The 14,258-nt window shown below is 41.7% G+C and overlaps 1 protein-coding gene across 1 annotated transcript in view; it reads left to right on the top strand.

Annotated features, from left to right (window-relative positions):
• The window catches only part of LOC311134932 (protein mono-ADP-ribosyltransferase PARP12-like), a gene marked incomplete at both ends in the record, with an annotated part of 51,864 nt that extends 39,930 nt beyond the window's left edge, over positions 1-11,934 (top strand). The window contains 2 exon segments of the mRNA XM_084168698.1: positions 11,428-11,579; positions 11,678-11,934. Coding sequence (XP_084024824.1) covers positions 11,428-11,579; positions 11,678-11,934 — 409 coding nt within the window.
• Between the last annotated feature and the right edge of the window lie 2,324 nt (positions 11,935-14,258).

Raw genomic sequence — 14,258 nt, 5'->3', positions numbered from 1 at the left:
TGGGCACTGATAAATGCGTAAATCGGAACGCAGTGGCTGTACAGTAACATGCTATACATGATGTCAAAGCTCTGGATCTGCGCTTCACAGTGCTGTACCAGAGCATGTGAGTGGTACCAGAGCATGTGAGCGGTACCAAAGCGTGTCAGCAGTACCAGAGCATGTCAGCAGTACCAGAGCATGTGAGCAGTACCAGAGCGTGTCAGCGGTACCAGAGCATGTGAGCAGTACCAGAGCATGTGAGCGGTACCAGAGCGTGTGAGCAGTACCAGAGCATGTCAGCAGTACCAGAGCATGTGAGCGGTACCAGAGCATGTGAGCGGTACCAGAGCGTGTCAGCAGTACCAGAGCATGTCAGCAGTACCAGAGCATGTGAGCGGTACCAGAGCGTGTGAGCGGTACCAGAGCATGTGAGCAGTACCAGAGCATGTGAGCGGTACCAGAGCGTGTGAGCAGTACCAGAGCATGTCAGCAGTACCAGAGCATGTGAGCGGTACCAGAGCATGTGAGCGGTACCAGAGCGTGTCAGCAGTACCAGAGCATGTCAGCAGTACCAGAGCATGTGAGCGGTACCAGAGCGTGTGAGCGGTACCAGAGCATGTGAGCAGTACCAGAGCATGTGAGCGGTACCAGAGCGTGTGAGCGGTACCAGAGCATGTGAGCAGTACCAGAGCATGTGAGCGGTACCAGAGCATGTGAGCGGTACCAGAGCATGTGAGCGGTACCAGAGCATGTGAGCGGTACCAGAGCATGTGAGCAGTACCAGAGCATGTGAGCGGTACCAGAGCGTGTCAGCAGTACCAGAGCATGTCAGCAGTACCAGAGCATGTGAGCGGTACCAGAGCGTGTCAGCAGTACCAGAGCATGTCAGCAGTACCAGAGCATGTGAGCGGTACCAGAGCATCACTAAAGAGGGAACTTCCGGTAGAGGGCAGGTATACAAGATGGCGTATTGAATACACAGCGGTACAAATCACCTCAAGATAAAAACATAATATTAAATATCAGTAAGTTAGACTAAATATTAACATTTAATATATTTGAGGGTAATAACATTCAATCTGGATAATAACCCAAAACAAATTATAAGGCTAGAGAAATGTATCGACAAATATTAGAACAACACGCAACACCCAAACACGACGGAAGATAAACGAGGAGAATCAATCTCCAAGAGAAAACGCGACTCCTCGACTGATACAGATGACTTATGCTTTTCACCACTGGGACTGGTAAGTGTGGAAAGCGACCTGTTGAAGTCGATAAATGACAAACTGGGCATACTAGAGTTGGTCAGTAATGATGTAAAAGAGTTGAATGCGAGTCTTGAAATGAGTGATGGAAAAGCTGCGATAATGGAGAGCGATACAAAAAAACTAAAAGGGACAGTCGCTAGGATGGAAACGGACGTTAAGGAACTTAAAAAGGATAACAACTTTCTGAGAGAAGCCTTACTAGACATACAAACTAGATTGATGAGAGAAAATCTAGTACTTACGGGTATCCAGGAAAAAGAGGGAGAGATTACTGAAGAAATTGACTTCTTTCTTACAGCGCTTCAAATTCCACTCGAGGCTGTCGACAAAATCCAACTCGAACGTGTACACCGTTTCGGACAAAGAGGACAGAGATATGAGCATCCAATCGTTGCCAAATTTGCTTTTTTTAAGTATAAAGTAATGGTTAAAAGCCTTGGTGAAAGACTTGCTGGCACGAAAATAGGCAAGAATGATCAGTTCCCGAGGGAGATTGCAGAACGGCGCAAAGTTCTGTACCCAATCTTCAAGGAAAATAGATTAAAAGGGAAGCGTGTTGCTCTTGTTGTTGATAAACTGTATATTGACAACCAAATGTTCCGCGACACAAAGACTACTCCATGGCTATTCTGAAAGTTCTAATAGAGGAGTCGAATAATAGAACACCCAATACTAGCCATGGTAGGGATTGTAATAATAAAGCACATTTATAGTAGGTATATTATTTTATAAAGGAATAAGACGGTATTACAAGAAAAGATAACAAGCAAAATAATACATCTTCAAATACAACTCAATTAGAACACAAGTACTCAATCAACATAGTGGAGAGAAAAACATAGCAAACAGAAGACATAGAATGTGTATGTATGTGGGTATGTGTGGATGAATTGTGATGGAAGGTGTGGTGTGCGTTTTTGTGTTTGAATAAGTGTGGCGTTAAGTGAGTGAGGAGGAAATGGTTGCATATCCCAGAACCAATGTGTGTCTGTGAGCAGGGGTTGTGAGAGAGAGCTTTCAATTTTGTGCAGATGAGGGATATACATTTTAAAATATAGTATACATCTAATATGTTTTTTTTATTGTCCTATCATGATGGAACGATCCCCAACCCTATATCCTAGACACCCACCTGAGCAACCCATACACCAAAGAAAAGTCCCCATCTGTTTTATGAACCTGCTGTGAGTTGCCTATATGCAGCCAAAACAGAAAAATAAATGCAGTCAGAGACCTACTTGAGCAGCACCGCCCCCTCAAGATTCTGAGCCTGCCTGGCAGGATTGGTCCTACAAAGCCAGAGCCCCCTGATGGGAGAGCATAATTTACAAGGAAATGATCAAAGCTGCTAATGAGAACCTTGACGACCTTGTACCTAGCCGGTGGGGATTCCGGTGGGGTACCCCCACCCAGGTAGTGGCAGTGCTGGCAACACTGGCTTTTTTTATATACTCAGAGGACCGTTATTAGCATGTTTTAACCACTCCTATGTAAATGCTAGATTATCAGACACTCAAGAAGAAGGTCTGATTTCATTATTACTGAAACAGGATACAAGTGGAAAATATAAAGATCCAGTCCATTAAAACAATTGGAGGCCCCTTACACTTCAGTGTTGTGATGCAAAAATTCTAGCAAAATGTATGACGCATAGAATTAATAAGGTATTGTCGGACATTATTCATTTTAATCAGACAGGTTTTTTTACATGGAAGATACATTGGAGATAATATATGGCAAGTACTGGAAACAATAGAACACTATGAAAAATCTGGGAAACCAGGCCTGCTATACATAGCAGACTTTGAAAAGGCATTTGATAAAGTACGACTGGGGTTTATATTTAAATGCCTGGAACATTTCCATTTTGGAGAATCTCTTATAAAATGGGTTAAAATCATGTATAGTAACCCTAGGTGTAAAATAGTAAATAATGGCTATTTCTCAGAAAGTTTTATACTTTCAAGAGGAGTGAAACAAGGTTGTCCACTATCGGCATATCTATTTATTATGGCCATCGAGATGTTAGCTATTAAAATCAGATCCAACAATAATATCAAGGGATTAGAAATCCAGGGCTTAAAAACAAAGGTGTCATTGTACGCTGATGATTTTCTTTTAAATCCACAACTTGAATCCCTCCACAGCCTCATAGAGGATCTGGATACATTTTCTAACCTCTCTGGATTACAACCAAATTATGATAAATGTACTATATTATGTATTGGATCACTAAAAAATAAATAAAAATAACCAATAAAATGGTCTGATGGTGATGTGGATATACTCGGAATACATATCCCAAATGAAATAAATGATCTCACTCCAATAAATTGTAATAGAAAGTTACCTGTTAATTTGTGGAAAAATTACATTACATACTGGCCCCCCGTGGGAAACGAACCCACAACCCTGGCGTTGCAAACACCATGCTCTACAAACTGAGCTACAGCCCTGCTGGCCATTCCCTCCCCTACCCTGGACGACGCTGGGCCAATTGTGCACCACCCCATGGGTCTCCCGGTCGCGGCCGGCTACGACAGAGCCTGGATACGAACCAGGATCTCTAGTGGCACAGCTAGCACTGCGATGCAGTGCCTTAGACCACTGCGCGACTCGGGAAAAATCACCCTGATGAACTCTTTAGTATTATACCAGTTTACCTATTTGCTTATGGTCTTGCCTACGCCTAGCAAACAGTTTTTTAAATTATATGAGAAAATTAAACGGGCCTATTTATATAATGAATATGAATTCGGAGGACAGAAATTATTAAATATTAAAGCATTAGACCTATCACTAAAAGATTCAGTCATACAAAAGTTATTCTTAAATCCGAACTGGTTCTCTAGCAAATTAGTAAGATTGTCTCACCCAATGTTCAAGAATGGCCTTTTTCCCCTTATTCAGATTACAACCTCTCACTTTCAGTTATTTGAAAAGTAAATAATCTCCCAATTATCACTATTTCTAAAACAAACCATAGAAAGTTGGTTGCAGTTTCAATTTAATCCTCCAGAAACTACAGAACAAATAATGCAACAAATATTGTGGTTAAACTCAAATATACTAATTGATAAAAAAACTTTTTTTTTTGACAACATGTTTAAAAAAGGTATAATCTTCGTAAATGATATCATCGGTAGGACTGGTGGAGTTATGTCGCACATGCAGCTAACAAAAACATATGGAAATGTCTGCTCTACCCAAAATTACCGCAAAAATGGAAGAGGAAAGTGGAAGGGGGAAAAGGTAAGGAACTTGTCTGTCAGCCTTGTATTAAATAACATAATTGGTTAAAGAAAACTGTAATAAATAAAAAAGTATATCAGTTTCATTTAAGGACCAAAGGATTGACAGCCATCCAATATAGATTGCAAAATAGTTGGGAAGAGATTTTTTACGTACCGATCCCATGGCATAGTGTTTATGAACTGATACGCAAAACAACGCCGGATTCAAAACGTATAATTTTTCAATTTAAATTATAAATTCTTGCTACCAATAGAATGTTATTTATATGGGGGATACAATCTTCCCAGCTCTGCAGATTTTGCTGCGAAGAGACAGAATCATTAGATCATTTGTTTTGGTACTGTCCATTTGTAGCTTGTTTTTGGACACAGGTCCAGGAATGGCTAAAGGATTGCAATATTTACCTGGAGCTAACCCTGCGGATAGCATTACTGGGTGATCTGAAAAGTCATAGTCAATCGATCAATAATATAATAATACTTTTAGCAAACATTTTTATTTTCAATTTACAATCTGTAGAAACAATGAGAATAGAAAGGTTCAGAACTTTTGTAAAACATCACAGTACAGTTGAATAATATATGGCAAATAGAAATCCAATATGGATGGTGTTAAGAGATAGATGGGTGGTGTTGAATGGAGTTGAAGGCTGGGACTAATAACAACTAACAACAACTAATAACAACAAGATAACTAATAATGTAAGCATACTGTGTCCATAATAAGTATATAGGTTATAGGTTGAGCGCTTTTGTGAAAGAGCACAGTTAGAAAGAAATGGCATATAGAAGCAAACCGAATGGACATCATGAAAATGATCAGAGAGGTTGAGGGTAGAGGAAGTTCAGGAGTAAAAACAAGCAAAATAGAATTATTGTAAAATTGACTGTGTCCATAAAATGTATATAGTATGTATAAGCTGGAAGTAGAGGCCTAAGCATTGTTGTTCACTAGTTCACTCCAATTAGGGAAGGGGTGGTGGGGTTGGAAAATAACAAAGGGAAATATATTTTTAAAAAGGATATGTATGTGTATATATGTATGTATATATACAGTGGGGAGAACAAGTATTTGATACACTGCCGATTTTGCAGGTTTTCCTACTTACAAAGCATTTAGAGGTCTATAATTTTTATCATAGGTACACTTCAACTGTGAGAGACGGAATCTAAAACAGAAATCCAGAAAATCACATTGTATGATTTTAAAGTAATTAATTTGTATTTTATTGCATGACATAAGTATTTGCTACATCAGAAAAGCAGAACTTAATATTTGGTACAGAAACCTTTGTTTGCAATTACAGAGATCATACTTTTCCTGTAGGTCTTGACCAGGTTTGCACACACTGCAGCAGGGATTTTGGCCCACTCCTCCATACAGACCTTCTCCAGATCCTTCAGGTTTCGGGGCTGTCGCTGGGCAATACAGACTTTCAGCTCCCTCCAAAGATTTTCTATTGGGTTCAGGTCTGGAGACTGGCTAGGCCACTCCAGGACCTTGAGATGCCTCTTATGGAGCCACTCCTTAGTTGCCCTGGCTGTGTATTTCGGGTCGTTGTCATGCTGGAAGACCCAGCCACGACCCATCTTCAATGCTCTTACTGAGGGAAGGAGATTGTTGGCCAAGATCTCGCGATACATGGCCCCATCCATCCTCCCCTCAATACGGTGCAGTCGTCCTGTCCCCTTTGCAGAAAAGTATCCCCAAAGAATGATGTTTCCACCTCCATGCTTCACGGTTGGGATGGTGTTCTTGGGGTTGTACTCATCCTTCTTCTTCCTCCAAACACGGCGAGTGGAGTTTAGCCCAAAAAACTCTATTTTTGTCTCATCAGACCACATGACCTTCTCCTATTCCTTCTCTGGATCATCCAGATGGTCATTGGCAAACTTCAGACGGGCCTGGACATGCGCTGGCTTGAGCAGGGGGACCTTGCGTGCGCTGCAGGATTTTAATCCATGACGGCGTAGTGTGTTACTAATGGTTTTCTTTGAGACTGTGGTCCCAGCTCTCTTCAGGTCATTGACCAGGTCCTGCCGTGTAGTTCTGGGCTGATCCCTCACCTTCCTCATGATCATTGATGCCTCACGAGGTGAGAGCTTGCATGGAGCCCCAGACCGAGGGTGATTGACCGTCATCTTGAACTTCTTCCATTTTCTAATAATTGCGCCAACAGTTGTTGCCTTCTCACCAAGCTGCTTGCCTATTGTCCTGTAGCCCATCCCAGCCTAGTGCAGGTCTACAATTTTATCCCTGATGTCCTTACACAGCTCTCTGGTCTTGGCCATTGTGGAGAGGTTGGAGTCTGTTTGATTGAGTGTGTGGACAGGTATCTTTTATACAGGTAACGAGTTCAAACAGGTGCAGTTAATACAGGTAATGAGTGGAGAACAGGAGGGCTTCTTAAAGAAAAACTAACACGTCTGTGAGAGCCGGAATTCTTACTGGTTGGTAGGTGATCAAATACTTATGTCATGCAATAAAATGCAAATGAATTACTTAAAAATCATACAATGTGATTTTCTGGATTTTTTTTTTAGATTCCGTCTCTCACAGTTGAAGTGTACCTATGATAAAAATTACAGACCTCTACATGCTTTGTAAGTAGGAAAACCTGCAAAATCGGCAGTGTATCAAATACTTGTTCTCCCCACTGTATGTATGTGTATGTATGTATGTATGTATGTATATATATATATATATATATATATATATATATATATATATATATATTTGGGAGAAAAAAAACATATGGGGGATTGGAAGTGATGCAGACAATTACATTGATGGAAGTGAAAATCTATCTGCAATATTAAATATCTACCCCCTAAAAAATAAATAAATAAAATAAGTACCTCTCATCGCTCACAGGTGCTCAATGTCCTTTCCAACCCCTCTGCTAAAAACTGTTCCTTGCTCACAGAAAAAAACAACTGCTGATCCAAATTCACTCCATTCATTAAAATCACAATTTAACCAACACCCATCTATTTTTGTGACTACCTGGACCTACTATTTGGTTTTGAAGCATTGAAACCAAAACATATGATTTGAATGAATATTATTTTAATAAACAACATGGAAAAGGTGACAGTAAGAAGCGCTCATCATTTCAAATAGGCTACATGTCGCTTCAGAGAATAACATTGACGTTTACATGGACACGGTGACTGAGTTCATCAGGAAGTGTATAGGGGATGTTGTTCCCACAGTGTCTATTAAAACCTACCCAAACCAGAAACCGTGGATAGATGGCAGCATTCGCGCAAAACTGAAAGCGCGAACCACCGCATTTAACCATGGCAAGGTGACTGGGAATATGGTTGAATACAAACAGTGCAGTTATTCCCTCCGTAAGGCAATCAAAAAGGCAAAACGTCAGTACAGAGACCAAGTGGAGTCGCAATTCAACGGCTCAGACGGCTGTGACAGAGTCTACAGACAATCATGGATTACAACGGGAAAACCAGCTACGTCGCGGACACCGACGTCTTGCTCCCAGACAAGCTAAACACCTTTGCACGTTTTGAGGATAACACAGTGCCACCGACTGTGTGCTCTCGTTCTCCGTGGCCGATGTGAGTAAGTCATTTAAGCGTGTTAATCCTCGCAAGGCTGCCGGTCCAGACGGCATCCCTAGCCGCGTCCTCAGAGCATGCGCAGACCAGCTGGCTGGAGTGTTTACGGACATATTCAATCTCTCCCTATCCCAGTCTGCTGTCCCCACTTGCTTCAAGATGTCCACCATTGTTCCTGTGCCCAAGAAAGCAAAGGTAACTGAACTAAATGACTATCGCCCCGTAGCACTCACTTCTGTCATCATGAAGTGCTTTGAGAGGCTAGTTAAGGATCATATCACCTCCACCTTACCTGACACCCTAGACCCACTTCAATTTGCTTACCGCCCCAATAGATCCATAGACGATGCAATCGCCATCGCACTGCACACTGCCCTATCCCATCTGGACAAGAGGAATACCTACGTCAGAATGCTGTTCATTGACTATATCTCAGCCTTCAACACCATAGTTCCCTCCAAGCTCATCATTAAGCTCGGGGCCCTGGGTCTGAACCCCGCCCTGTGCAACTGGGTCCTGGACATCGAGACGGGCCACTCCTGGGTGATGAAGGTAGGAAACAACACCTCCACTGTGCTGATCCTCAACACAGGGGCCCCACAAGGGTGCGTGCTCAGCCTCTTCCTGTACTCCCTGTTCACCCATGACTGCGTGGCCACGCACACCTCCAACTCAATCATCAAGTTTGCAGACGACACAACTTTAGTAGGCCTGATTACCAACAATGACGAGACAGCCTACAGGGAGGAGGTGAGGGCCCAGGTGGAGTGGTGCCAGGAAAATAACCTCTCCCTCAATGTAAAAAAAATGAAGGACCTGATCGTGGACTAAGGGAAACAGCAGAGGGAGCACGCCCCTATCCACATCAACTGGACCGCAGTAGAGAAGGTGGAAAGCTTCAAGTTCCTCGGCGTACACATCACTTACGCCTCTTCAACCTCAGGAGGCTGAAGAAATTTGGCTTGGCCCCTAAGACCCTCACAAACTTTTACAGATGCACAATTGAGCACATCCTGTCGGGCTGTATCACTGCCTGGTACGGCAACTGCACCGCGCGCAACCGCAGGGCTCTCCAGAGGGTAAAACCAACGCATCACCGGGGACACACTGCCTACCCTCCAGGATTCCTACAGCACCCGATTTCATAGGAAGGCCAAAACGATAATCAAGGACAACAACCACCCGAGCCACGGCCTGTTCACCCCACTATCATCCAGAAGGCGAGGTCAGAAGGCGAGAGACTGAAAAACAGCTTCTATCTCAAGGCCATCAGACTATTAAATAGCCATCACTAGCCGGCTACCACCTGGCTACTCAACCCTGCATCTTAGAGGCTGCTGCCCTATATACATAGACATGGAATCGCAGGCCACTTTAATAATGGAATACTAGTCACTTTAATAATGTTTACATACTGCTTTACTCATCTCATATGTATATACTGTATTCTAGTCTACTGTATTTTAGTCAATGCCACGCCGACATTGCTCGTCCTAATATTTATATATTTATTTATTCCATTATTTTACTTTCAGATTTGTGTATTGTTGTGAATTGTTAGATACTACTGCTCTGTTAGAGCTAGGAACACAAGCCTTTCGCTATACCCACAATAACATCTTCTAAATATGTGTATGTGACCAATAACATTTGATTTGAGAATACCCTCTCCACACTGGCAGAGCCACTGGGGTTGCTAAACACCCTTCGGGCCACTCTTGCCAGGCTGGGCAGGGATGGATAGTTGTTGTTTTTATTTTTCTATAGTTAGGCCTAAAGGTCTTTTGGCAAAATAACCCTATCAAAACGGAAAGCTCCTTGAAAGAGGTAATATGTCAGCAGGCCTATTGGGCCAAAATCAATTAAAAATATACGAAACTTTTAAGAGATCAGATTTTTTTGTTTCTGAATACTTTGCTACAATGACACACTTAGCTAGCATGTAGTAAGTACACCAACATGCTTTCGGCATGCGTGTCTTTTCAGATTCCACAATGATTCTTTAGTTGTGGACACTAAATCCCTGCACTCTCTTGCTCTTGGTCCTCATCTTTGTAAGTCACCTTGATTTTGCACCTGAGTGTTATCAGTTTCTTTATTAAAATATTTTGCGAACTCCAGGACAGTAGCTAAAGCAAGGGGCTATATCAGCACACAAGTAGCCTACAAATGCATGCTGGGCCGGGTATGCCCTGAGCTCGTGAAGAGAAGTGAGCGCTACTGGAGCGAAATTGGAGCGGGCGAGGGGGCTGGAGCTCCAGTCAAATTGGGCACCGCTCATACTCTACGCTGTACGGGTTTTGACTGACAGCTACTCTGAACATGAGCATCTCGCACGACAAGAAGTTGCCCTCATCCCTTCTACTAATTGGGCAACTTTTGCACATTTTGTATTTGAGTGAGGGAAATGCTGTAAATTGTATTTTGAGGATTATAATAAATATGGCTTTGATGCCATACAAGCAAGCCAAACACCTGTGAGTCCAAATGTGAGTCCAAATTGTGTGATTGCAGGGTATTCCAAAGAAAACAACTACAAGTGTGCTTGCTGTTCCTCAACGGCACAGCTAGGAGAGCTAAAAAAAGCACCTTATTGTTGAAGACTCTTCTTTGAGTCATAAAAGTTTCTTGAAATGACTTAGGAACTGTCCACATTTTGGAGAGCTGTGTGGCCACTTGGAAACACCAGTTAGTCCTCTCACTCAAACCCTTGTCATTTTTTTCTTATGTTGCACCTACCCCACATTTCCCAGGAATATTGTTATGTTACTGAACGTATCCAGAGTATTTGCAGTGAGTGGGGTCACGGCCAGGGTCCCTACCGATATTTGAAACAGCAACCTTTCGGTTACTGGCCCAACACTCTAACCTCGAGGCTACCTGCCACCCTGTTGTGTCTTGACCTTTTGGGCTAATAATTTTACCATCAACTCCAAACTGTTGTCTTTCAATCGCTACCATGGTTATGCATATGCTTGTCATATTTCTTCTGTAAGAAACATTAAAATTTAGCCCTATTCATATAGGCCAATTCCCACCAGTGTAAAGAGCTAAGAGATTATTTAGGCATGACATTTCAAACTTGCAAAATGTAATGTCCTGGTTTGATATTTCCTGTTTGTTGACCGGTCAGTCTGCAACTCTGAGGTTCGTATCTTTGAGGTTTTACTGTATAAGCATTTGTTGGCAGTGGCTAGTTTAACAAAACCAAATGTATGGATTGCAGCCACTCCTTGTCCATAGACTGCTTTCAAGGTAAGGAAACAAACATATCTTAATATTTAAAATCGCTGAACTATCCCTTTTAATGTATTGTTTTGTGTGTTTGTGGTTAGGCAGAAGGAACAGATGATGAAGAAGAATGGAGGGAAACCGGTTTACGAGAGAAACTTGTTTCACGGCACAGATGAGTCTATCATAGATGCCATCTGTGAACAGAACTTTGACTGGAGGACCTGCGGTGTCAATGGAACACCTTATGGTCAAGGTAAATCTCTCTATTGCTATATCAATAGTCACACAAAAGCAAATGTTTCTGCTAGACCTTTGAAATGTCTCTAACGCGCTGTCATTGTTATTTTCCAGGGAGCTACTTTGCTAGAGATGCCTCATTCTCCAACAACTACATCAAGTCTCAGAGCAGGAGCCAGAAGATCATGTTTGTGGCTCTGGTCTTGGTTGGAGAGTTCACCAAGGGACATGACAATTACCGTCGTCCCCCTCAGAAAGGCACCAGCATGGTCCTCTACGACAGCTGTGTCGACTCACAACACAACCCATCCATTTTTGTTGTGTTTGAGAAACATCAGATTTATCCTGAATTCCTAATTGAGTACTCCTAAAATCCATAGGGGTCCATACCAATGTCTTGCACTGAAGACAACAGATATTTTGTGACTTGCTAACAGTCTTCTCACATGCTCTACCTACTGTATTTCTGTGATTTATTGAATTGGGGCTAGTGATTTATTGAATTGGGTTTAGGTTTAGGGCTATCTTTTTTGTTAGTATTTTGGGCTCGTTTTAATCCACATTCACCGAAGTTCAGCGCTATAGCACGATTTGAAATTTAAAGGCAATGTTCCCGCGCTCACTGAGACTGCATTCACGGTAAATGCTGCATATGCCGGCTCAATTGGAAATTACCTTTACATTGAAGTTGCGCTGAACTTCGGCGATATGGATTGAATTGAGCCCTAAGATGTTTTATTTTCCTTTTCAATATGTAATGAATAACATAACACATGGCACAACAGTTGCAGAGGATTGAGCTCTTTTTATATATTTCATTTTCTAAAGAGTGTGGCAGTCCCACTCCTTACATATTTTATTGTTGATAGAACAACGGCGAGAACACAGGAAATGGAGAGAGATGTGAGTCAGAAGGGCACTGGGTCAGATTTGAACTCATGCCAACTCCATACATGTGTGCCAGGGTCTTTGGCCCTGTAACCGCTAGAACACGGGTAGGTTTTTTAATAATAATAATAATAATAATATGCCATTTAGCAGACGCTTTTATCCAAAGCGACTTACAGTCATGAGTGCATATATTTTTGTGTATGGGTGGTCCCGGGGATCGAACCCACTACCTTGGCGTTACAAGCGCCGTGCTCTACCAGCTGAGCTACAGAGGACCACTTAATCTAATGGTCATTGGTTCTTCTATATTAATGTACACATGGAAATTCTTATGTCAGAGACATCATTGTAATATCTTATGATGTGTTTTCTCTCTTAGGTAGGTGATAGCTAAAACGTATTCCTTGAGGTGGATATGAAATAACTGTACAGTGTCAAACTTAAACATTCCTAGTAATGTGAAATATCAATTTCTTAAGCTGAGTACTGAATACATATCTTGTTAAAGTTGTGAAAAATCCTGTCATGCGCTTTTCTTATTTACACTATCAACTTGATATTTATCTTTACAACATTATAAATTGTTACACTGCAATAAAATGGCTCTTCACTCAGTTTGTCTTCCTCATTGACAAGAAACATATCCAATATTCAAGAAATCAGACCCTAAATAGATAAAACATGAACTATTAAATGTTACACAGAAATTCTGAATGATTGTGGAGAGATTTGTCCCATTTCAGCATTTATTCCACCTTTGCATTTACTCTTTCATAGCATGTCATCATTATTCCTGTCAATTAAAATGGAATATTTCAGAAATTATATTGATAACATCTTTCCCTGATTTTGATTTCACATTTAATGAATATGTAACATCAAATTCCAGAGCAACACTCCAATCCAACACAATTAACACCATCCCATGGGTATAAAGCACATACAGTCAAGCTTTAATAAAAATCACACACAGTAACATCAGAGCTTTTCAACTTAAGAGGCAATGAGAAATGAAGTGAGCTGATATTGCTTTCCTCTCTCCTCGAGTCGTGATCCTATGAATATTACCTTCATGTAAATCATAGCTGCATTTTAAAGATGAAAGATTGGGAAATCTGTGTGAGGGGGAAAAAAAAGAGAAGTCCTATAACATTTAGTCAATGCCTACACTGTTATGATTGATTGGATGGATAATTGCAAGGATGCTTGCAAAGACTCGCTTTCCAGCCATAGAGCTGTTGGGAGCCTATACAAATCCTTACAGGGATAGTCCATCCAAATGACAAAAACATTTGGATGACTTTACCCTGTAAGAAGTCTATGGACAAGGATATTTCATAGCATTTGGAGACAGAGGACTGGTAAACCAAACTGAAGCATGGATCGCTCTCTTACCTTATCCATAGACTGCTTACAGGAAAACCAATATTATATCATTTTGTAATTTGGGTGAACTATCCCTTTAATAGTTCATGGGCATGTTCTAACATACTTTGAATTGATCCTTCCCTTTAATGCAGTCCTGCGGTGACTATTCAGTAACAATGGATATCAATATTAATTTATACAGAGGTCAAGGTATGTTGTCCTATTGTAATAAGAACAGCATTTTGCCACAGTCTTCCCCTCCCCCCAGCTCACAGTTCCCCCAGCATGCTTCTCCCCCTCCCTCTCTTTAGTCCTGCAGAATCACTGTGGTGATCAATGTGCCATTGGCAGGGGCCTCTTGGAGGGTTTGACCTCCGTCCAGCACACTGGCTGATTAAAAAGGTGAGCCGCCCCTGGCCCAACCTCACTTTTTCTG

Source organism: Coregonus lavaretus (genome assembly GCF_964263955.1).
Source record: "Coregonus lavaretus genome assembly, chromosome: 9".
Lineage (NCBI taxonomy): Eukaryota > Metazoa > Chordata > Actinopteri > Salmoniformes > Salmonidae > Coregonus > Coregonus lavaretus.
This window is presented reverse-complemented; position numbering and strand designations above follow the sequence as displayed.